This window comes from Lagopus leucura, unplaced genomic scaffold, assembly GCF_019238085.1.
Source record: "Lagopus leucura isolate 7727_CA_CO unplaced genomic scaffold, USGS_WTPT01 Super-Scaffold_100038, whole genome shotgun sequence".
Taxonomy (NCBI): domain Eukaryota; kingdom Metazoa; phylum Chordata; class Aves; order Galliformes; family Phasianidae; genus Lagopus; species Lagopus leucura.
The window spans coordinates 2,265-27,300 of record NW_024962287.1 but is presented as its reverse complement, the minus strand read 5'-3'; the positions used below and the strand labels follow the sequence as shown (position 1 = coordinate 27,300).

Genomic DNA, 25,036 nt, shown 5'->3' with positions numbered 1-25,036 from the left:
TTACTGAGCAGTTATATTTCCTTTGCACTCAGGAAAGTAGGAGGACACAATTTACCACAGCACTCCCAATTCCTGAAGATAATGAAGTGCCAGTGGTGCCAAAGTTTTTATCCATGCTTCACATGACATTACTGCCATATGTTCAAGACTTGAAAATGTTAGAAGTCTTATTAACACAAAAATATCTTTACTCTTCAAAATAATTGCTCTGCTTTTATTTTAAGTCATTTTTTGTCTGTAACACAGATCAATGCTATTTACAGTTAAAATAGTTTACAAAAATATATATTCTGTCATAAAAAATAGAAAAATCGTAGGGAATATAAAAGCCTCCAAGAGTTAAATGTTAGACCCATAACATTTCAGAGAAACAGGCACTGATGAACTTAGAATTTGTGATGCACTGCTGTTTCTACAATAAAGCATCCTTTTTATTCTGCAGCAGTAATATTTACTGCACATATACAAAGTTATACTACATTAGAAATCTGACATGGGTACAATGAAATGAGGTGTCTTACTGGGAAGCCAAAGTAAGACTTCCTTAGAAAGTCAGTTACTAGAAGGTAACTGGAGTTGTTCTTCTGCTTGTCTGATAAATCAGGGTGTGACAACTCCAGGTCCGTGCACCAAGTGCAGTCTGTATGTCAAGCACAAAGCTCCACTACAGACCACACTCTGGAGAAGAACAGACACAGATAGATGTTAAGATGTTCTCCTATGCAGCTTCTTACCTTCCTGAACACCCGTTTACCATCAGGATGTTCACAGATCAAACTCCTCCCTGCACACAGACCTCCTGCTTTTGTGCCAGAATCAAAAAGCTATGACAAGCTTGCTGAGTGAAACAGACCTCACTGTGAGTTTGGCAGAGTTCTCTCATTAAGTGGGGAAGGAGTTAAGAGCTCAGTGACTCCGAGTCAGAGTGATTTGGTATGGAGCTGAAAACAGCTTGTGAAGCTGTGTGCACAGTAGCAGCAGTAACGTTACAGGCACCTCTTTATTCCAGTCCTCCTTCCCCAAAGAAGGAAGCACTCAGGCCTTGTTGTTCATTGCAGAACTCCTGCGCTTCACACTGATGACTGCGATTCCATCTAGGAGCAGATGGTAGTAGAACACGTTTGGAAAAACAGCTGTGGGCAGGGTCCACTAATTAAACATTACCACTTTTTTAGAGAGCATCAGGTCGTTTCAGTAAAAGAACTGCTGTTTCAAAGAAATCCTTATTTTCTGATCACAGATCTCAGATGTTCCAGTTTGTACTCTTCAATGAACTCTTCAGCAATACACAGAGCCTTGACTTTCACCATCAGGAGAATAACTTCTTCAGTTTCATCACTATTAAAAAAAAGTTGATATAGCAGCACATTCACACCTGACTTCAAAATTAGTAAAGCTGAAGTCTATTTAAAAGAGAGGCAGAGAATTCTACCCAGCTGTCATCTGGTGCTTTTAGCTACACTGACCACTAACTGCACCCAACATCCAGAGCCTCAAACTAACCTGAACTAGTACTGTAAAAGCAGTCCATTTTACATCATGGATTGCATCTTTTGTATGTAGATGTTGGAAGTACATCACTGAAAGTGTTGAATTGGTGAGACTTGAGGAATTTAAGAATCGTAGAATAAGGTTGAAAAAGACCACAAAGATCATTTAGTCCAACTGTCAACCCATCAACACCATGCCCACTGAACCACGTCCCTAAAAGAAATATCAGCATGAAGTACATGAGGAAGTGCTGCATCCCAAAGAAAGTGTGATTTCGTACCTGTGGTTGTTCCTGTGGAGCACACGTGCACACTGAAGCAAATGCTGGCAGAAGTTCCGTAACTCAGGGAGAGTTGAGCCACTTCCAAGATTTTGGAACCACCTTTTTGGGAAGCACGCAGCCACCTGCTCTCCCAGACAGTGTGTTGGAAGGTTTAAAAAAAGAAAAGACTTCCAATAAGACTAAATCACACCACTTCTGACAGAGAATTCTCCTTTTGGCTAGTTCAGTTATTATTGGTTGTGTTTATTCTTCAAAAAACAGGATCATCATTATTAGCAGTTATTCCCAAAGCAAGCATTGGCTCGTAGGCTTTTAAAATGCTTTTATACACCAAGGTCATAAAAAAAATTAAATGTCAAATAATTATATTTCATCTTCAGACTACATCTGTCCCCATGGAAATAAGACTTACCTTTTTACACTTCTCTATGTTTTCTGGCCCTGGTGGCGTGTTGAAGAGGTTCAGAAGAAGGTAACGATTCAGCAGCTTGCTGAGTCCCAAATCTCGGAGCACGTCTTCCTCTACAATCCCATCCCAAAGCAGAACATTGGAGAGCAGCTGCAGAAATGAAGACACAGAACACGCATATTTGGAGGCGGGAGGTGTGTTAAACCTCTTTGTTGAACTTGAAGGATACCGCATCATCCAATTTCACTACTCAAAAAATAGGATTTATTCCCTCCAAGCTTACTGCCAATTAGCCACTAAAAAGCTACGTATCATAAATAGTATTTTGAAGTGGATTAATTTTACATGTGCTATGAGCTGTACCCTAATACATACACACATCACCTCCCCAGGAAATAAAGAGCATGTCACCCTTCCAATTTGCTAACACCCAAGAACAGAAAAGAATCATGCTGTATTTTTGCAGAGAAAAGCCAGTGGTCAAATCTGAAGGTGTACTCATGTACAAAGACACCAAGCCCAGCAAGAAGCAGCAACTGAGATCCAATTCTAAGTGAACCTTTGAGAGAATCTTGTGACAGAATGAAAAAAAAAACAAACAAACCACCCACTACTGCATCTGCTACATAAGATTACATGCCATCAGCCTCCTAACACAGATAAGGTTGGTAGCCTTGGTCCACAGCAGCAAAAAGATTCTTTTGCATTTGATGTCAGTATTATTAGTTAGCAAGAGTTGTCTTTAGTTACCCATATCACTGTCAAAATGACTTTAAAAAGATTTAAGCCCAGCGTAAGAACATCCCTGGTTTCCCCTCAATACAGAATTTCAAGGTAACTGTTAAGCTCGAGGTGTTTCACCCACACACACAGTACGTGATCTCAGGTCACCAGTCAAAAAGCAGTCACAAAGCCCATGGCTACTGCGTATTTCTCTGAGTGTTTGACAGGACACTTCCTTTTGACTCCACGAGCTGCTACGAAAGTTAGACTGTATGATGGCACAAACATCAAAGTCTCATCAGCTGTACTTTTGTATCAAAATAGCTCCCATCCCACCTCTTGCCCAGCCCCTTATTTGAGCTCTGCCATACCATTTCTGGGCTTGCCTTACAGGCCATTCCCAATAGAGTCTACAGATGATCACCTGCTTTGAAAGACAGCACAAATAGGGGCTGCACAACAGCAGTCTCAAACACAGATAAGTCACTCTAATAAGCTGCTGAACAGACCTAAAGAGTTTAATGCACGACCTGCAGAACTTCTTACACTGGATTAAATAATTCATGACTTCACTCCAGAAAAAAATAGTGGCAAACTGTCAACAGATACCTGAGGTACCTGATACAAGAACATTTAAATCTATTTTACACATCACTCCTAAAGAGAACATTGACAGCAAAGATGGAAAACAAACTAAAAGGAGAGAACTTCAATCCACAGTGAAAGACCACCGGTCTCTCTTTTACAAACATGCATTATTTGACAACGCGTTTAAATCAGGCAATACACAATCTGAGAAGATGAATCACAGAATCACAGAATCACAGAATCACCCGGGTTGGAAGGGACCCCAAGGATCATGTAGTTCCAACCCCCCTGCCTAGCAGGGCCACCAAACATACACATTCAGATCAGGTTGCCCAGGACCCCGTCCAACCTGGCCTTAAACACGTCCAAGGACGGGGCATCCACAACCTCCCTGGGCAGCCCGTTCCAGGGCCTAACCACTCTCCTAGTAAAGAACTTCCCCCTAACATCCAACCTAAATCTTCCCTCCTTCAACTTAAAACCATTTCCCCTAGTCCTGCTGTTATCAGCCCTTTTGAAGAGTTTACTCCCCTCCTGGGTGTAGGTTCCCTTCAGGTATTGATAGGCTGCCATGAGGTCACCCCGCAGCCTTCTCTTCTCCAGGCTGAACAAGCCCAACTCCCTCAGCCTGTCCTCATAGGGGAGGTGCTCCAGCCCCCTGATCATCTTAGTCGCCCTCCTCTGGACCCTTTCCAAAATCTCAATGTCTTTCTTGTACTGAGGGCTCCACACCTGGACACAGTATTCCAGATGGGGCCTCACAAGAGCCGAGTAGAGAGGGACAATCACCTCCCTGTCCCTGCTGGCCACCCCTCTCCTGATGGAGCCCAGGATCCCATTTGCCTTTCGAGCTGCCAGAGTGCACTGCTGGCTCATGTTCAGTCTCTCGTCCATCAGGACCCCCAGGTCCTTCTCTGCCGAGCTGCTCTCAAGGACCGCTCCTCCCAGCCTGTACAGGTGCCTGGGGTTCTTCCGGCCCAAATGCAAAACCTTGCACTTTGCCGTGTTGAACCTCATCAGGTTCACCCGAGCCCAGCCCTCCAGCCTGTCGAGGTCCCTCTGAATGGCATCCCTTCCTTCCACCGTATCAACCGCACCACTCAGCTTGGTGTCGTCAGCAAACTTGCTGAGGGTGCACTCAATTCCCTCATCGATGTCATTAATAAAGATGTTAAAGAGCACCGGTCCCAAGACAGACCCTTGGGGGACACCACTTGTTACCGGCCTCCACCTGGACATAGAGCCATTGACCACCACCCTCTGTCTGCGGCCTTTCAACCAATTGCTCATCCATCGGGTCGTCCACCCATCAAATCCACTTCCCTCCAATTTGGAGATGAGGATGTGGTGGGGGACCATGTCAAAGGCCTTGCTCAGGTCCAGGTAAATGACATCGGTCGCCTTCCCTTCGTCCACCAATGCCGTCACTCCATCATAGAAGGCCACAAGATTAGTTAGGCATGACCTTCCTTTGGTGAAGCCGTGCTGGCTGTCTCGGATCACATGCTCATTCTTTATGTGACCGAGCATGTTGTCCAGGAGGATCTGTTCCATGATCTTCCCAGGCACGGAGGAGAGACTCACCGGCCTGTAGTTCCCCAGGTCCTCCCTGCTCCCCTTCTTGTATATGGGAGTGACATGACCCTTCCTCCAGTCGTTCGGGACCTCACCTGACAGCCATGGTCAAGATGGTCCAACTTGTCTGCTTTGTTTCTGCTGGGCATCTGAATCAGTATTAAGCTCCCTCTTGTCTTCTCTGCATCTGTCCATGCAAACCCTTACACAACAGCTCACCCTAGGAGTGAATATGGAAAGTCCTCAACATTCCCCCATTCCCCGACTTTTCTACAGGGATGTGCAATGTGTCAGCAGGGAGCCAACGCAGGGCAACAACCATGGCCTTGTCATCACACACAGCAGACTTAAGGTACATTTCCTCAAAGACTACCATCTACTGTCAACTGAAATGATTTTCTCAGAACATCAGTATTGTTTCTTTACCTTCACAGCTGACCAAAACCGTCTTTCTTGGAATTGTGAACATGGTGATGATTTGTCTTCCACAGCGCTGGTCAGAGAAAGAAAAGGTAAAATAAGGGTTTTGTTTGTCCTTGAAATAAGACAAACAGACAGTTCATCTCTTAAACACTGATGAATTACAGTTACGGAACTCTTTCAGCAGTGACAGCCAGAATAAAGATCTAAGGAAACAGCTGTTAATTTGAACTCATGACAGTACCCACAGGAATTGCAATTGGAAACACTCCAGTCTGTGTTTAATGGATTCTGACCAGAACAACACTGCTTGTAACCACACAAACATGCTGCATCAGGTTTAGCAACACTTTTCTCCTAGCTGGATCTTAACCCCACATCTACCAGACTCTTACTAGTTATCCTCTCTCTAAGAGCACCATGTTCAAAGAAATGCAACAAAGCTGGTGAGGGGTCTGGAGCACAATGGGGCCTTATGAGGAGCAGCTGAGGGAGCTGGATTGTTAGTGTGGAGAAGAGGAGGCTCAGGGGAGACCTCATTGCTGTCCATAACTACCTGAAGGGAGGTTGTGGTGGGCTGGGGTCGGCCTGTTCTCTCATGTAACAGTGATAGAACTAGAGGGAATGGCATCAAGCTGAGCCAGGGGAGGTTTAGGCTGGATGTTAGGAAATACTGCTTATCTGAAAGAGTGGTCAGGAAGTGCAATGGGCTGCACAGGGAGGTGTGGAGTCACCAACCCTGGAGGTGATCAAGGAACGTTTGGATTTTGTGTTGAGGGACATGGATTAGTGAGATCTATTGGTGGTGGGTGGATGGTTGGACTGGGTGATCCTGTGAGTCTTTTCCAACCTTGGTGATTCTGTAATCAAGCAGTAAGCATCAGCAATATAAACTATTTCAGGAAAGAAAGGAGGAGTCAAGAGTAGAAGGGGGAACAGACCACCAAAAATAACACGAGCCCTCAGCTGCTCTAATATCACAAAACCAGCCTCCGGTTGTACTAGAAGCTAAACTGATTATACTAAAACTAAAATCTTTCCATTTATGAAAGCTTTTAGTTTTAGGAGCAAAAAAGCATGAAGCTGACTGCAGAGTTGCTCTTGTCAGAAAGAGTTCATAAACATTAATGTTTGGTAACTATTCCTATAACAAAACAGCAGAAGGCACATCTGCTCCACTTGTTCATTGATGCCTACAATATATTTCACCTACGCCTGTGGGGAAAAGGCACAGAAAAATAGAATAAAGGCTAAAAAAATAGGTTAGGCTGCAGCTAGACTTGATGATCTTTGAGGTCTTTTCCAACCTGAGCAATTCTATGATTCTGTGACTAAAAATAAAAATTTTTAAAAGTACAAAAAAAATTCCCAGAGTCATCTTACCTTGTAGGATACACAGGGATAAAGACATCCTCCTCTACAGACTTCGTCATGCTCAGGACAACCCCGTTAATCAAATCCTGTTTAAAAAAAAAAAGAAAAGAAAAGAAAAATATTAACACATCCTCACAACATTTGGTCCATTTACAACAATTTTAGGCACTTATTTTGTTAATGTGGAAAAGCAAAATGCTAATTGAGCTGAATGGAAGTGACATTGTATATAATACACACTAAGATCGTGGCTACATTAAAGACTTGTGAACAACTCTCAGCTCTAACCATCTTTTTTTTGTTTTTAAATAAAATCCTGTTGGATAACAAGTATTTTCCAGCTATGTAGTTCTATTAAAAAACCACAACAAAACACCATGGCTACTATGCAAACAGAATCCTACCTCAAGTTGTCTACTTGAAGTCAAGAGCAGTGACTGCAAAAACGTTTGTTATTTCTTTTCATATTAAGGGCCTAAACACCAACTTAGTTTCACCTACATTACACTACATAAACTCCCAGATTTACGTGAGAATGAAAGCAGAACTGGGCTAAGGGCATGCTGCAGTGAAAACTCCCATAAAGTAATTATTACATGATCACCAAGATAAGTGCAGTAGCCTTTCTCCTAACCATTAACTCATATTTTGGGATTTTTTTTCCCATTTTTGCTGGGAGAATAAAGAATTCCTTGTTTTTCTCGTCCCTGTCTATGTTAGGGCTAAAAACAAACCAAGCTGACCACTGGAATACTACTAGTATTTAAATATCAAATTTTAAAGGATACTTCCGTGCTAGTATAAAATTTCTGACAATTTTTATTGTGATAAAGCAAGATGATTAAGTCTTCAAATAGATTTCTGACAGGGACAGGCACAATTTTTCTAGGAGCACAGACTGACACCTGTCTCAGGAGTACCCCGTGCCCCATAATCTTCAGAATACTGAAATGTTAAGTTTTCTGACTATACAGCGACAAAAATTAATCAGAACTGAACAACCTCAGGAGATCATCCTAGGGGCACACAGAAGCAAGCACAGAAAGTGCACACACAGGATCAAGAACTTCCTTCCCCATAACCACAACAGCCTTTACCTGTCTTGCTTGACTGCGTTCACTTCTGGACAGGACTTGTTGTTCAAACACGTTACGGCAAAGCTGTATAAGGTTCTCAGTCTGTGAAGTTGATAAAGGATCCCACACACTCTTTACAAATGCTGAAAAATAGGAATTTATTTCATTCATGATATCCAAGTGGCTATCTGCTCTGCTTTCAAGGAAGTAAACACTCAAAAAGCTAAACCTTTCATTCACAGTAACCTCAACAAGTAATTGTAAAATTATGTTAAGAGTTACATTTACCACTTATTTAAGGTTTGATTAGCTAGCTGCAGTAAACATTCTCAAGACAACCTTACTGTACCTGTAATTTTTGGCAGAATAGTTTTTTCAATCACTCTGGGCAAAACTTCTTCATCAGGATCTCTTTTTGATTCAGATGACTTTTTGGCATCACTGAATTCTTTCACAGCTCTGAACCAGGGCATCTCTTCCAAGTCTGTAGAATTCTGCTGAAAGATCATTCCTATTAGTTGCTCAGCTGGTCAGGATTGAGAGAAAAAACTCCATGCAAAAATACATCCAATGATACCAAAAGATCCTCATTTAACAATTTTACATGGATTCTAATCACCGAATGGACCAAAGCAGCAAGCTAAAACTGAATTTAAAGCTAGATTTCAGAAGGTAGGGTTGTCAAAATGTCAGCAAACAACACCGCATTAATAAAGATGCAAGCGACTCATATACAAGCAACCTGACAAGGGGAAAAGATGTCCTCCTTCTAGTTAAAACACTTATCAAGCTCTGGAATGCCTCTAGAATCCACAGCAAAGTTTCTGTACAGAAGTCTTCCCTGCAAATATCCTGTCATACTTCGAGCTGTCAGAAATACCCACAGATCTTTGTTAACTGACAAGATGAGTGCATCAGACAAGTAAACAAGTGTCCAAAGACGGCACAGACCAGAAACACAGCAGAGCATTGCCCACACAGAAGCCTAGATAATATAATAATACACAAACGCACACAAAATTTTTCACAAAAATAAAGTCTGGTGATACACCTACCTCAAGAGGACTCCAATTTATTAACTGAACTCTGATTAATGGATTTAAAAGCTTAGGCAGGCAAAAACTGATGTAAGCATCACCGTAAGAGTCGGGAAACTTCTCTTTCCACTCCTGGAATTTCAACAGGATTTTTCTGATGTCACAAAAATCTTCATGGACATCTTCAAAGATTTTCCTACTCTCCTCTAAAACGTTATCTATGGATAATATCCAATAGGAATAAAAAGAAACAACCACAGAATTAATTGAGGCATAAGCTGAACAGTTTATGCATCTACAGAACGTAAGAGATATCTTTATGATAACAGCATTTGTGTTTCCTCCTTCACACCTCTTACACCAAAATGGGTTTTAAAACCAGCACTCTGGCAAAGCCTTTTTCAGAAAAAAAATAATACAGAAGACAACAAAAAGACTTCTGCAATTCTGAACAACTGCCTGGATTGAAATTACAAAGAAGAAATTACAGGGGGATTACAAAGAAGTAGCTAAGGTATGCAGGGAGGAAGTTAGGAGGGCGAAAGCCCAACTTGAGCTCAGGCTGGCCTCTGCAGTAAAAGACAATAAAAAATCCTTTTATAAATATATCAATGGGAAAAGAAGAATCAAAGATAATTCTCATCCTATACTTGATGCAGCAGGGAATGTGGTCACTGAGGACAAGGAGAGGGCTGAGATCCTCAATGCCTTCTTTACATCTGCCTTTAACAGCCTCAGTTGTCCTCTGGGCTTTTTATGCCCCGATCTGGACGTCTGGGACGCTGCTCAGAATGTGCCCCCAGCAATTCCAGTGGAGACAGAGAGCTCCTCCTCCATCTGGACTGTCACAAGTCCATGGGACTGGATGCGCTGCACCCTCGGGTGCTGAGGGAGCTGGCAGGGGTGATTGCTGAGCCCCTCTCAGCCATCTATCAATGCTCCTGGTTCACTGGTGAGGTCCCAGAGGATTGGAGGCTTGCTGATGTGACTCCCATCTTCAAGAAGGGCCGTAAGGAGGATCCAGGGAACTACAGGCCTGTCAGCCTGACCTCAGTACCAGGGAAGGTTATGGAGCAAATCATCTTGGATGAGATTGCACAGCATATGCACAGACTGCAGGGGATCAGGCCCAGCCAGCACGGGTTCATGAAAGGCAGGTCGTGCTTGACCAACCTCATCTCTTTCTACGACTGGGTGACTAGTCTGATAGATGAGGGAAGGTCTGTTGATGTAGTCTTCCTAGACTTCAGCACAGCCTTTGACACGGTCAAACAGATAGACACAGTTGGGGTAAGGAACTGGCTACAGGGCCGTGCCCAGCGGATCATGGTGAATGGAGTGAAGTCCAGCTGGCGACCCGTTTCAAGTGGTGTCCCCCAGGGGTCGGTACTGGGCCCATCTTGTTTAATATCTTTACTGATGACCTAGACGAGGGCATTGAGTGTACCCTCAGCAAGTTTGCAGATGACACCAAGCTGGGAGGTGGTGTTGATCTGCCTGAGGGCAGGGCGGCCCTTCAGAGGGTTTAGACAGGCTGAACCGCTGGGCTGAGGTTCAACAAGGCCAAGTGTCAAGTTCTGCACTTTGGGCACAACAACCCCATGCAGCGTTACAGGCTTGGGGGTGAGTGGCTTGATGAGTGTGAAGAGGAGAAGGACCTGGGGGTGTTGGTTGGTGCTCGGCTGAACATGAGCCCACAGTGTGCCCAGGTGACCAAGAGGGCCAACGGCATCCTGGCCTGCATCAGAAACAGTGTGGCCAGCAGGAGCAGGGAGGTGAGCATCCCCTGTACTCAGCACTGGTGAGGCTGCACCTTGAGTGCTGTGTTCAGTTTTGGGCTCCTCACTACAGGAAAGATGTTGAGGTCCTGGAGCGTGTCCACAGAAGGGCAACAAAACTGGTGAGGGGTCTGGAGCACAGGGCTGATGAGGAGCGGCTGAGGGAGCTGGGATTGTTCAGTGTGGAGAAGAGGAGGCTCAGGGGAGACCTCACTGCACTCTACAACCTCCTGAAGAGAGGCTGTGGTGAAGAGGGATTTGGCCTCTTCTCCCAGGCAACGAGCAGCACACGGGGCAATGGCCGCAAGTTGTACCAGAGCAGGTTTAGGTTGGACATGAGGAAGAACTTTTTCTCTTAGAGAGTGGTCAGGCACTGCAATGGCTGCACAGGGAGGTGGTGGAGTCACCATCCCTGGCAGTGTTCAAGACGCGTCTGGATGACGTGCTGCGAGGTCTGGTTTAGTGCTTGTGGTGGCAATGGTGATAAGGAGACTGTTGGACTGGATGATCTTATAGGTCGTTTCCAACCTTGTGATTCTGTGATTCTATGATTCTATGAAATATCCATTACATTTCATATTTTGTATGTCTCTTAAAATCTCAGACACGAAAATCCTTCTTCTGTTATTCAGAAAATATGCATCATGCCTCTCCCAGCTCCTCATGACCTGCTCACTCAGGGCAGTTAAAATCTCAATTTAAAATACATTCCAACTTTGGAAAAAAAAAAAACAAACAAAAAAAAAAACGATCACACTAAAGAAGCCTACAATCATGTTTGTTCTTCCTAAGTCACTGGTCAGAATCATTTACATGCATTAATTCTATGCTGTAGAATTATGCTGGGGGTTGGTCTCGATGATCTCTAGAGGTCCCTTCCAACCCCTACAATTCTGTGATTCTGTGAAAATAAAGGGTATACCATTCAAAAGGAGTATTTCTTCACTTTCCTTTGAAAATCCTTCTAAACATCGGAGGAATTTTGTTCTCATCTACTGACCAACCTCTGCTCTTCTGGAATTCAGCCAACTCCGTCACAGTCAGTTCATCATCACTCGACATGCCTTCGTGGTGACCAGCTGTTTGTGAACGTTCTCTCAGCTGCCGTCTGCAAGCCCTGCATTTTGTAGTGAATGCAGGTGAGTTATTCCCCGCATACATACACAAAAGGAAGCTCAATGATAGACCAAAAACATGTGGTGAGAGCAATAGCCTAAGGAAACGCAATCAGGAAGCAGAATTATGCACCGCAGAGACACAGACTGTAACAGTAAGGTTCCCACCTGAAACACCAAACACTGACATGGAACTTCTTACTATCCCCAATAGTGTACAAGAAACCACTGCTCTCAGCAGTCTGTCTTAGTTCTACACTGCTTATGCAACAACTTGCACAGAAACTGTGACTGCATCCAAGGGGCTCAAAAATGTCAGTCCTGGCACCACGTACCATAAGAGCCTGCAAAATCAACAGTTTGCATCTGACATGAGAAAATTATATTTACACATATTTGCATAGCATAGATCTTGTATGTAGTTATTGACATCACTTAACATTAAAGGTTAACAGTTTGCTTCAAGCAAAGTTTTACTACATTATTTTTCAACCATTAAAATTCTTAAGTCCTAAACTGTATCAAAACAGTTACGAGTCAAGGCACCAATGCAACTGAAAGTTTCAGAGCTCCCATTCACTTCAGGTCAGCAGCAGACTGAACACAGACATTCAAAACATACCATGTGGCCTCCACTGATAACAGAGCACAGGTTAGATGTTCTGCTGCACCCACTGCCACCCCAGCAGCAGCAATACCACCTGCCTATTTTTGTTATCTATGCAACAATCACAAGAATGTATTTCTATATACAGTCACAATATTATTTATTCTAGCAGCAGGGAAGATCTACTCTCAGTTTCATGAACAGTCTCACTTCAACTTACTTTACATTAATAATACCTATTAACATTCAGATTTCAATCAGCATGAAGAGAACCCCATTAACAAACAGATGGTTTCCAAATACCCTGAGCTTTTGCATATGTGTGTACAAGCTCCCTTAGTAACCCCACAGATTCACCTTCATCCCTGTGTGACAGGAAGCAAATATACATTAATTACAGATAATGCTATCATACATAATAGCTACCTTCGATGCTCACACATTTTCAGAAGCTTCATCCTTTCATCACTTTCCAGTCCATCAGAAGTTGGTTTGCCATTCCCAGCTACCAGAAGACAGGAACAAGACAAAGAGGTGAATGCAGAACACTGATTCTGCTTCTGCTCTTCATGTGGCAACTAACCAAAGTAAATAAAACCTCCTGATGAAAAATTCTAGCAGTGCCCAGTGTAAAGTACAGTCAATATTGTAAGTGAACTGTAGGACAGATGCGGCTGCTCCCTCGTGCAGGGGGACTGACCAGGTCACAGCCGGAGCCAGTAAGGTGAGCACCTGAGTGAGCAGAGGGAGGGACCCCAGATTCACCCTTCCTTTCTCCCCTTCTTTGTGATGCTTCCAGCTGCACCTCCCAGAGCACATGCACAGTCTGCATGGTGCATGGTTTGCACCCCCTCACCTGCACACAAGTTAGAACCAGAAAGGGCTATATCCCTGAGCTCACTCTTTTTGAGCTGTTGCCAGTTATCAGTCAATTCTTTTTTGCCCTCCTGTTCTATAATGCCTGTAGTGTTCTACAGTATCCCAAATAAAGGCTCCACATCACCTTTGTTTGCTTTACAGCTTGTAACAAGCGATGAAATACCAGCTCACTGCTCCCCAGTCCTGCATGGAAGTGAACAGTGCCTACCACAGTCTGTTCCTAACAGTGTAAAAGGCAAGTGTGGGGACTGAGCCTGCATGTTGAGCACGAAGCCATGCAGTGAACTGAGCAGCTATCGGGGCTTAGTTCCAAAATTTACATGTTACTGCATTTAGATTTCAACAGTCAGCTCCCCGCTGTCTCCTGTTATTTGTGTGTCCCCTTGTATGTCCCAAATCACCCCTGCTGAGTCCTCAGTTCAACAGAGAAGTAGAAACTAGAAGCAAGTTCATCTGTACCAGTGTCCACTGGCTTAAGCACACGCAAGATACAAAACCAGTTGTCCCTACTGACATACTGCAGTATAAGAAAAAACAGCATTTCACAGAATCACAGAATCACAGAATCACAGATTTGTAGGGGTTGGAAGGGACCTCCAGAGGTCATCGAGTCCAACCCCCTGCCAAAGCAGTTCCCTACACCAGGTAGCACAGGTTGGCATCCAGGCAGGTCTTGAACATCTCCAGAGAAGGAGACTCCACCACCTCCCAGGGCAGCCTGTTCCAGTGCTCCGTCACCTCACTGTAAAGAAGTTCTTGCGCATGTTTGTGCAGAACTTCCTATGCTCCAGTTTCTGGCCATTTCCCCTTGTCCTGTCTCCACTCACCACTGAAAAGAGTCCGGCCTCACCATACTGCCCCTCACACCTTAGATACTGATAGACCTGGATCAGGTCCCCTCTCAGTCTCCTTTCCTCCATGCTGAACAGACCCAGTTCACTCAGCCTTTCTTCATAGGAGAGATGCTCCAGGCCCCTCACCATCTTCGTGGCCCTCCGCTGGACTCTCTCCAAGAGATCCCTGTCTTTTTTGTACTGGGGAGCCCAGAACTGGACGCAGTACTCCAGATGAGGTCTTACCAGGGCAGAGTAGAGGGGGAGGATCACCTCCTTTGACCTGCTGGCCACGCTCTTTTTAATGCACCCCAGTAAGCCATTGGCCTTTTTGGCCACAAGGGCACACTGCTGGCTCATGGCCAACCTGTCGTCCACCAGGACACCCAGGTCCCTCTCTGCAGAGCTCCCCTCCAGCAGCTCATCCCCCAACCTGTACTGGTGCATGGAATTATTCCTCCCCAGATGCAAGACTCTACACTTGCTTTTGTTAAACCTCATCCGGTTTTTTTCTGCCCAGCTCTCCAGCCTATCCAGGTCTTGCTGAATGGCAACACAGCCTTCAGGCGTGTCAGCCAATCCTCCCAACTTCGTATCATCGGCAAACCTGCTGAGGGTGGCCATTATCCCCTCATCAAGGTCATTGATGAAGATGTTGAACAAGACCGGAGCCAGCACAGACCCCTGAGGAACACCGCTAGTTACAGGCCTCCAACCAGACTCTGCACCACCAACAACGACCCTCTGTGCTCTGCCAGTCAGCCAGTTCTCAACCCATTTCCATTGAATACAACTAGGAACACGACAATTAAAAGCTCTCTTAAACATTCAAGTACAGATTCACTTCTGATAAGCTGAAAATAGTATTTAATTGGCAGCTACTAAAACAAGTACTCTTCTCCTCTTAACACCTGCTCTCAGACACTGCACTACAAAATTATACATGCAGACAGTTTTCGCTCACCAGCACTTTATCCTGTGTGTTCAGAAATATGAATCCACCAGTGGCAGTTACAACAAACTGGTGCATCTGGTCTCTGACTGCTCACTGCAGCTCCTAGCACACTGTTTTTTGCTTTCCTAAACAGGTTTAAAGTGGATTTTCTGCTTGTTTCCTTAAACAGCAACAGGTGAAGACTCACTTTACATACAAACAACACATCAGCGTGGAAAGAAAACACAAGATGTGAAAATTGCAATTTTCCTTACAGTAACAAGAAGACAGACTCTGTTTTGAATAAAATCTTATTTTATTCAAAAACAGGTTGAACATCGCCCTGCTGTGTGCAGGTCACCAACCAGCAGACCAGGCTGCCCAGAGCTACATCCAGCCTGGCCTTGAATGCCTGCAGGGATGGGGCATCCACAAACAGTCCTTCACCTTTTATTTCTTTATGTCCTTCCCTTCACATAACTGCCCAGTCTGAAATCTGCATTTTAAGCACACACATTGCTTTAAGAACGCTAATGTCAAGCGATGTCACCAAGTAAACGCACTGCTTTTTCACATATTCATATAGAACAGGATCCTCCATCTGCTTAACAGCTACTAGAAAACTGACTCCATTTTTCTTTTCAAGTGCTGAAAGGCAACCACTGAGATGAGTAATTCAAAACTGAGTAAGCATTTGGTCATGCTGTACTCACTATTATACCACAAAAAAATGATACTATGAGTCTTACTTAGGAGAGGGGTTCAACTAATGTACTGGGCACAATATGCCTACTGACAACAGAGAGGGAGCAAAGATTAAACATGAACATGAAATATAATCCAAAAATTAACTGTGTTTCTACTTCAAGAAAGAGACTTCAATAAGAAAGTAATTTGTAACTTCACACTAACCTGCCAGATGCTGCATATAAGCAGATTCCATTTTCAGGTCATCTTGCCTTCGTTTCAGTGCTGATGTGGCTCGTTGCTGAAGACGTGCATGTACAGCAGATTCTAGCTCATCTATGTATTTCAGCTGAAATACGGTAAACAGTAATCAGGTTTGAAAAAGCAAAATGAAAGAACAATTTCCACTGGCTTTCAAACATGACGGTGAAGTGAGAACAAGAGTATTAAAGACTGAAAAGCAAGAACCTGCTCATTGGAGTTCTTCAGGTTGTTCAAGACTGAAAACTACAAACTGAATAGGCCAACTGCCTACTACAAGACTACCTCAGACCCTATCAGAAAGTGTTCAACAGGACACTATTGGTGTAATCAGTCTGCTTACAATCTGCCTTTGTACACCCAGCCACCAGAGGAAGCATATCAACCAACACTTGTACACTTCAAAGTTACACAGAAAAGACTCTCAGGCTGCAACACAACTGACATTAATTAGATTTGACAGCACTTTCTGTAAGACTACTTTCATCGAGGTCAAACTTTGAGCAGCATCTTCCAACTTCAACCTTTTATTTTTTTTTTTAAATACTTAAGGTTTGCAGTTTAGGAAAGCAATACAGCAGATAATGTAGACAAATCCTCACACAACTCACCTAAAACCAACTCAAACCTAATGCAAAATCCTTATTACTAGTCACATGTTGCAAAGCAAATACATTTTGAGATCCCAAAACTGAATGTACGTCCCACTTCTCATACAGCTTTGGGACACTCTAGTTACTACACTTGAAGAAAACTTCCATTAACATTTTGTTCTTATTCATCGCAATCCAGGTGAGCCCCCAGCCCAGGTCAGTGTACATATACTAACTTAATCATTTTAGGTTACTGTGAGGGGTGGTCTGTTTCTCCTTTTGTTTCCTGTTACACTCAAGTTTCTGATAGAACTGATCTATAACTGGTCATCTCTCATCATCATTTCCAAACAAGAAATCTCATTCTTACATTGACAGAATGCAACTTTATCATCTCAAAGAAATGGGTGGCAAGGAGGGGAAGGGAAGGAAAACATACATACTTTTTCATTGAAACAGTTTACTAAGTTTTCTACATATGTTTTCATGCCCCTGTAGAATTTGTAATTCATAGCAGCATCCGAAGACTTCTCTAATTCCTGGACAGTTATCTTTGAACTTTCAATGTCCTCCACATATTTTCCATACTCCCTCTGGTGAGCACGGTGCACATCCTGCAATGATGTTATCCTAAAAAAGGAAAACACTCAGACCATTAAAACCATGACAGGTTAACAGATAATGCAGTTCTGAACACTTTCCAATTACAACAAAGTACAAAATCTTTGCCTGATAATAGCACCTGCATTTGAGCAAAGAAGAACTGCAAGACTCACCCACAACATCTGCAGAAGCACTGCGAGTGGACAAGATCCATGCTTTGGAAACATCAAACATCACTCCCGCAGTGGTAGTTCTGAAGGACCCCACTGACATTCTACCCATTTTCCTCAACATGCTCCTAAGTAACGTAATAAGGCAAGCCTAGCGATGCCACACTGAACAGACACTCCCCCAGTTGATGTGGGTAGAACCACAGCATACATCAGTATGTCCATACCAACTCCATTCAAGCTGCAGCGACAGAAGCACATAAGCACTTACCTGGTGCTCATTACCCAGCACAGACCATCTGAAACTTCCTGTTACTAACCTTATAACCCAAAAACCTATGCTTACAGCTCTCATTGGTTATTAAATGAAATACCTCAGAAAAGCTTACATTTATTACAAATCTTTTTTCTTTCCTTAAAAAAATAAAATAAAATCTCCTTTGGTATCTCATATATGTTTGCTCTGTTTGAGAAAGATCTTAACAGAACCCAGAAGCAGACTTTAATTTAATTTGCTTCTCTGAAGGAGAGAACAGATTTCAATGAAAACAGTTCAATTAAGATGTTCTCCATTGCACCAGAAGTTAAAAAAAGAAAAGAAAAAAAACAGCCTTTAGAAGTTATTTCAGCATTTAAGACATTAAATATACATCTCTAAGGCTTAATATTACCAAGCTATTACTAGCAGACACGTCCTCCCTCCCCTTCTTGTTACTTTCCAAATAGGTTTCGCACTCTTGATAGCCTTTCACATTTGATTGCACTTGAACTGCCACTTCATTTCATTCATTGCTTTCATCTGATCAAGGCCAAAAAAAGCATACAAGTCCACAGACATATTTAGTCCACTTCAGTTGCAATTCTTTGAACACAAAGAAGGCAGCAGCAGTCCGTACAAGAAGTATACATGCACAGAGATTGACACAAGTGAACAGCACACATTTGTGTTTCAGCTGCATGATGTCACTGGTCTGAGCGGATCAGAACAGCTGCTTCTGGCTGCATCAGCACTGAGAGGTGATGGCTCTCTTGGCAGCTTCGGACGCCTGACCCCATCTGTCCTTCTCACACGCTACCCTGGAAGTCCCCACCTCCACCCAGCACATTTCAGCTGCCCCCTGCCTTGTCTAAACAGGCTAACGAGAACCGCGACAGAAGGACTGACGGCCCTACCTGCCCCGAGTGAAGTCCTCCTGCCTGGACAAACAAAGCATTGTGCCTGCACTCCTTTAAGAACTACTAGCATGTAGCATAAAGCAGCAGATTTTTACAAGTGATAAAATGCTTGGCAAGTCCAAACACACCCCTACAACAAAGCACTGCCAGATGAAGTTAAAATCTGTAATGCTGAATATTACAATAAGCACAATACACAGCTAACCCCCAAATCCTTCAATATTCACAAGAAAGGATAAGTCTCAGAAAATAACACTAAAAGCAGTATTTACCTTTCAGTCAGTTGCTTTTTTATAGTTTCCAAGTTCACAGGTGGTAAGGAAACACAGGGACCACACATAGGTTTAGCTGGTTGAGATTTACACAGGGAAGCATCACTGTAAGTTTCCTAAGAGAATTGCAACACTTTCAATACATAGTTTATGGAAATTAAATATAAGTTGATACACAACTGATGTAAGATTTGCCTCTGCAGCTTTAGAGATCAACAAAACATACCATTTGAAGGCATAAAACATATAATAAAAAGATATATATTTCAATGATCAAATTGGGTGATTTCTGTACAACACAAAAACTGCACATATAAAAAGCTGTGTATTTATAGTGTACCAATGCATACACCATGCACATCCATCAGTACAAAACAATCTGTAATTTAGAGAAAGCAGCTCTCCTCTTGGACATCAATAGCTTCCAGCAATATATAATGGTTCGATACCGATGGCTGAAACCACACTAGTATTACTATCTTAAATATAAAAAGTAGAAATAAACTACAGCCAAGATAAAGATTGAACTTCCATTCTGACCACTTAGCTTGATGTAATTATAACTAAGAAAAAAAACACAAAACACATCCAACCATTTTAATATATAAATTAAATGACATTCTGCATTCTAAGGAGTTGGTAAGGTAAAACCTAGCCCAAATACAATGACTTGAAGTAATCAAGTCCATGACCAAGGTCTGTTACTAGGAACTTCTGCAATCTTCTGAACAGCAAAAATAAAGGGGTTTCCAGAAACAAAAGGAGTACAAGGACCTAAGAACCCAGTTATACTGGATTTGAAATTCAGCAGCAATCTTCCCAATCCTCTAACCATTTCCATTTGGCATGCAGTAATTTCTACACCTTTCCCTTCTGACATAAGAACTGGTAACTCAGGTTTTCGTAGTCTGATACAGAAGATTCAAGCCAAAACCAAAACTTCCAGCTCATCAGAAAAAACATTCTTGCCAATTAGTTAACAGAAAAAAAAATCTCTCTCTCTTGCCTGTAAGCAAATAGTAAATTTCAACAGTTAGGAGAGCACATATATCACCTGAGGGAGTTTGACGGCTTTCTTAATTTGCTGTTCTTCCCACTTTGTTTCTGCTTCATCTTCACTTGATTCATCACTCACAGGCACTAGAAGTTAAATCAATCATTAGCACACATCATTATGCCCTTTACATATTTCCCTACTCCTTACCCAACCTCCTCCTTCAAAAACAATAATGCTTCCCACAGCCATTACAAGTTTTAGAAACAAATGACAGCAGATGAAAAGCCTGTACACAAAGACCATTTTCAAACTGGAAGATTTGGAAATGGGAACTGGATTTTGCAGAATCCATGTTCATTTACTCAACAGTTTCTCAGATTGCTGCAGTACCAGAAGAACAAAGATCAAATGTATCAAAAAAAACCTGCTTATCATATGAGACTTTGAATACAGTTAGACTACAACATGGGGACCTCATACACAGAAAATGCTTCAGTGTACTAAAATGCACAATCTACTACAGACAGAAGTTTCTCCATAGCATTTATGGCAATAGAATCAGATCATATCTACACATTACTTACAACCATTATCCAAATAAGAAAGCAACTGGTCTACAAGCCTGGCAAACCAGTGCTTTGTGAGTGAAACTACAAACAGCAAGATGAGTTAAGAAGCAACAGAAAAGCCACATACACTTCACATGCAGTAAGTTTGCTTACTTCCAAATGGCTGGGTTACTTTGGTTGGTTGGTTTTTGTTTGTTTGTTTTTACCCCTTTTCAATAACAGTCGTAGTGTCAGTGCACGGAAAGCAGGATAACACCCCATACAAACCCCAAAGACCAAGCTTTATGGTCTTCTGTCAAGATCAAGAGCAAAACTTTGCACTGCACTCTTTAGTGGGTGAGGCTCATGTTCTTGCAGACATCAGTAGAAGAAAGACACGGCCTCTGGGAGAAAAGGCACAAACTCACCCATGTGTTCAGCCATCCTTTGCCTAAGCGTTCTCATTTTTGGAACAAAGTGGAGATTATTCATATCAGACTCATCCTCTGAATCACTGCTTCCTCTCCTCCAAGGCGGCTGACGGTCATTAGAAACATCCAAGGGGAGATAATCTGCTTGGGGCCTGGCCAGAGGACGCCTCCCCCAAGCAGCTGCCATACAGCCTGCATGCAAGAGGAACAAAACCTCATCAAAGACGGAAAGCAGCGCTCTGCCACTCCAAGTGTCAACAACCACCACAATACAGGTTCACTGCACAATCCTGAGTTGAAAACAATATTTTTCTTAGAAGCTTACCATACTGAATATAAAAAAATGGAAAGAGATCCTTAAAAAACAGCTCTTAACCTGAAAACAAGCCTCAGACCTTTTTCTTTCAAATAGATCAGCATCCTGTCATTTTTCCAGCTCTTTAAAAGATCAAGACTACAACACCAATTGAGTTAACAAAGGAATTCAAACTTCACTAATAAAACAGTGAAGTTAATTTTTATCTCAAAGTTAATTATGAATCATTAAATAATTTTTTGCTGCTTTTGTATTTCTTCTAGTATAAACGGTCAAAGTTTCTAATCTACTTCCTGAAGCTAACACAAAATTATGACAAACACCTGCAACCAAAAACACCAAGCAACTGCAACTATTCTTTCAAGAAAGCCCTGACTCAGAATAAACAACTTTAAAATGTCCTAAAAATGCTTAAAAATGTCCACGAAACTGACCTGGTGATGAATCCTTCCTCCTCTGAGATGGGTTGGATTCATTTTCAGAGTCTGTGCTATTGTAGTCCTCACTTAGTGAAGAATAACTCTCTTCCTTTACCTCTTGAGCACCTTTAGCGTTGCTAGTCCCAGGCTCCAACTGAGGTATTTCTGTTTTAAGAGAAAAAAATACGACCACAGTTATATGTACAAAAGCTGCATAAGAGCTCCCAGATGCCATCAGATCTGCGCCCTGATAGGTCACAGCTTTGCTTTTTGAAAGGTTTGAAAGACGCAATGCTGACGCACACATTTATCCCAGTCCCACCACCTCTGATTTGCTGCAGAGGTTTTGCAGACCCAGATCTTCTCAAGAAGAATCTCCACGCTTTGATCCTGTTTTCCCCACATTCATATTAAAACCCGAAGATCAAATAACAGACAGAAGACACCTAACAGCAGTATTTGCACAACACTCGTACACATTTCATGATGTTCTTACAGAACTAATGCTTTTTTTTTTTAACTTAAAAAGGACTTACTTTTGCTCTCACCAACTTCGCTCCCAGCGGACAGCAGGCTTTTCTTCTTTTGAATTCTGAACGTCACTTCACTGAAGGATGGCTTTTTGATTTTAAAAACTCCCTCATCACCTGGACAGACAGAATGGTTCTGAGTAACACACTAAAAAAGCCAGCAGCATACGGGCACGTAAGTGTAAAGCACACAATCCTGATACACGCACTCAGCACAGATTTTGAGCCTTCAGCTGCACTACATCTCCTAATTCTACAGCCCTGTCACTCGAGATCCAGCACTACTGAATTTACATCCGGCACGTCTTCTCAGTACGGCAGGGGAGATGTAACGCACTGACACAGGGCACCCCCCCCAAGCTGCCCAGACCTGCTATCCACCTACTAATTTTGTCGTTTGCACGCACTCACACGCCGCCCCGGGGCTAATTACCCCCCCCCAATCGCCCACCTCCCCGCTCCTCCTCGTCGCTCCCGAAGCTCAGCACCGCCCCAGCTCCCCGCGCCGGCTCCGCCGAGGGCAGCGGTCGCTCTGCGGCGGTTCGGGCCCCCTCAGAGGACGAGGCGGCGCCACCGCGGTCCCCGTCGCTTTCCCCGGACTCCGCTTCCTCATCGGGGTCGCGGTCCGGCGGTAGGGCGGAGGTCGACCCCCGCTCGCCGTCGCTACCGCAGCTGCTGCCGCTGGAAGCCGCGCGCCGCCGGCCGCGGAAGTTGCGCGGGGCCCGGCGGAACATTTCCCGATCCCCCCGCGCGCAGCCTTCGCACAGCGCGTGCGCGATGACGCAAAGCCCCGCCTTGTCCAACCGCCGGGGAGGGGGCGGTGCGTGCGGCAGTGCCGACCAATGAGGGCGAAGGGGCGTGGCTGCGGAGTAACGACGGAGGGGCAGGGGGCGGGGGGAAGGCTGCGCTCCCTTGTCTATTAGAAAGGTCACCAAGTGCCTTTGAGGACAGGCTGGAATCAAAATATGTGGACCATTAGAGCTCGTAGATCCAATTGCCTACAGGTCATTACTCTTTTTTTAATACTGTTTTTCTTCTTTATGCCTGAATGGGGACTGTGAGGACATGGCCTGAACTGGTGATGGAGCAGCTGGTGAGCACAGGTGGAAGCAATGCACCTGTGACACCAGATGGGGCTGAGCCTGGCTCCACCCCTCCCTGACCTCATTTAAGGGCTGGCAGCCAGAAGGGAAGCATCTCTATCTACCTGGAGACCACCTTCTTTGGGCTGTAGGGTGAATGATTCCTTCTGTGCTATGGGATTGTGATCTCTGCTCTTCCTGGGCAGTATGTAACTGGTTTAAAGAAGTTGTATCTCCTAGGGATTGGTGTGCATTTCTGTTTTCCCTACTACTGCCTTGTTCTTGGAATGCTTTGATCAGCTCTTAGGTAGCGCTAGTATGCTGACCATGTGTTGCAGCTCTGGAATTGCTGTTTTCCATAAAGGGTTTCTGCATACTTGAATTTTAAAAAAACCCAAACAACTGTACAAACAAGATCTCATTTCCTTTTAGTTGAACCTCTGTTCTCTGTTTCACAGGTCTCACTTTATGATCTCCGTCATGGGTGGGGTGTATGGGAACTGCTGAGTCACGGCCTGAACCTCTGATTGACCACCTGAGGCGAGCACTGAGTCAGCCAGAGGAGCACAGGTGAAGGCAATGCAGCTGTGCTGCAGGAAGGGGTGGAGCCTGGCTGCACCTCTCCTAGAGCTGTTTAAGAGCTGGCTACCAGTGGGGAAGGATCTCGTCTGGAGATCCCTCCTTCTGGTGTTTTGTGGTGAGCCCAGCATAAGGGTAAGCCTTCCATTTATTCTCTTTTGTTATCATAATCTACTTTGCCTAACTCTCTTGGTTATTTTGTGATTGTAACATCTTAATTTCCACTGATTATACAGGTGGGGCTTTAAACTTAAAGTATTCCTGATTGCCGTAGGAAGCAAAGGAGGGACCTTATCCCCATTGTAGGAATGAAAAGGATAAGATATTCCCAACACTGTGCCCCTCTGAGCTGACTGGGGTGGTCGGATGGGCAGCAGCCCATTGCTGACCACACATACGGCTTTGCTGGTATAGTAGGACATGTCAGCATACATCAGCTGTGGTAGCACTTGTGGCAGCGGATGGTGGAAGAACTCCTGGTCACAGCACAGGGCATACAGGATGGCAGCACCCAGCACGGAGACAACAGTCAGCTACATGCAGATGAGGAGGAGGCAGATGGTCCTGTGGGGCAGAAGAGGGCTGGGAATGAGGCAGGCCAGATGCGTCCCTACCTCACAGCAGCACAGTCCCACACAGTGCCAGAGGGGCCTTTTGGGAGCTCTGCTGGCTGTTGTGAGGGGCCAGGCCATCAGCCCACTGCCAGGATCCTGACAGCTGGCCACAGGGCAGGGAGGGGACACTTGTGTCCAGAAGGCAAGCCCATGTCTCCTCACCTGCTGCTCCTCCTCCTGTTGGTGAACACAGGGCAGGGATGCAGATCAGGCCCTGCTACGCAGCTGGGGCTTGTGCTGCTGTGCTCTCGCTCTCCCACACATCTGCAGTGCTGCAGGGAGCCCTGTCCCCAGGGAGACCCCATCAGATGGGATGGGGGTGTGGTGGGCTCTGCCCGTTACCGGTTGGGCCTCCACCATGCTGGGCAACACAGCGCCATGCTGCTCAGCTGCCTCCAGGTCTGCCTGGTGCTGCTGCCTGCAGGGTGGTGCTGGCCTCCATCACCATGAGGACTCCCCAGCAATGTGTGCCCACCCCAGGGCTGGAACTTGTGGCTACTGCAGTGAAAAAGAATAAGAAATCCTTTTACGAATACATCAATGGTAAGAGAAGAACCAAGGAGAATTTCTATCCTTTACTTGATGCAGCGGGGAGTGTGACCACTGAGGATAAGGAGAAGGCTGAGGTCCTCAATG

General features: G+C 44.2%; 1 protein-coding gene across 2 annotated transcripts; it reads right to left on the bottom strand.

The window, feature by feature from the left end:
* Window positions 1-186: 186 nt before the first annotated feature.
* On the bottom strand, window positions 187-22,859 carry GCFC2 (GC-rich sequence DNA-binding factor 2). Of its 2 annotated transcripts, none has more exons than XM_042883489.1 (18): window positions 22,577-22,859; window positions 22,132-22,242; window positions 21,611-21,760; window positions 20,858-21,052; window positions 19,939-20,024; window positions 18,885-19,000; window positions 17,107-17,293; window positions 16,035-16,158; window positions 12,903-12,981; window positions 11,759-11,871; window positions 8,995-9,194; window positions 8,289-8,436; window positions 7,961-8,082; window positions 6,873-6,949; window positions 5,496-5,562; window positions 2,187-2,333; window positions 1,772-1,896; window positions 187-1,338 (listed from the first exon to the last, which is right to left on the bottom strand). In XM_042883489.1, the coding sequence occupies exons 1-18, from the start codon at window positions 22,857-22,859 to the stop codon at window positions 1,224-1,226; spliced, it is 2,445 nt and encodes an 814-aa protein (XP_042739423.1). In that variant the 3' UTR covers window positions 187-1,223. The 2 variants fall into 2 exon arrangements, with proteins under 2 accessions (XP_042739423.1, XP_042739424.1); XM_042883490.1 differs by having other exon boundaries at window positions 8,289-8,433.
* Window positions 22,860-25,036: the final 2,177 nt, after the last annotated feature.

Coding starts and splice junctions, on each gene's coding strand:
- GCFC2 (XM_042883489.1), bottom strand. CDS start 22,859: ATGTTCCGCCGGGCCCCGCGCAACTTCCGCGGCCGGCGGCGCGCGGCT. Junction 8,437..8,994: donor TAAATTGGAGTCCTCTTGAG/GTAGGTGTATCA, acceptor ATGATCTTTCAG/CAGAATTCTACAGACTTGGA. Junction 1,897..2,186: donor ACATAGAGAAGTGTAAAAAG/GTAAGTCTTATT, acceptor CTGGGAGAGCAG/GTGGCTGCGTGCTTCCCAAA.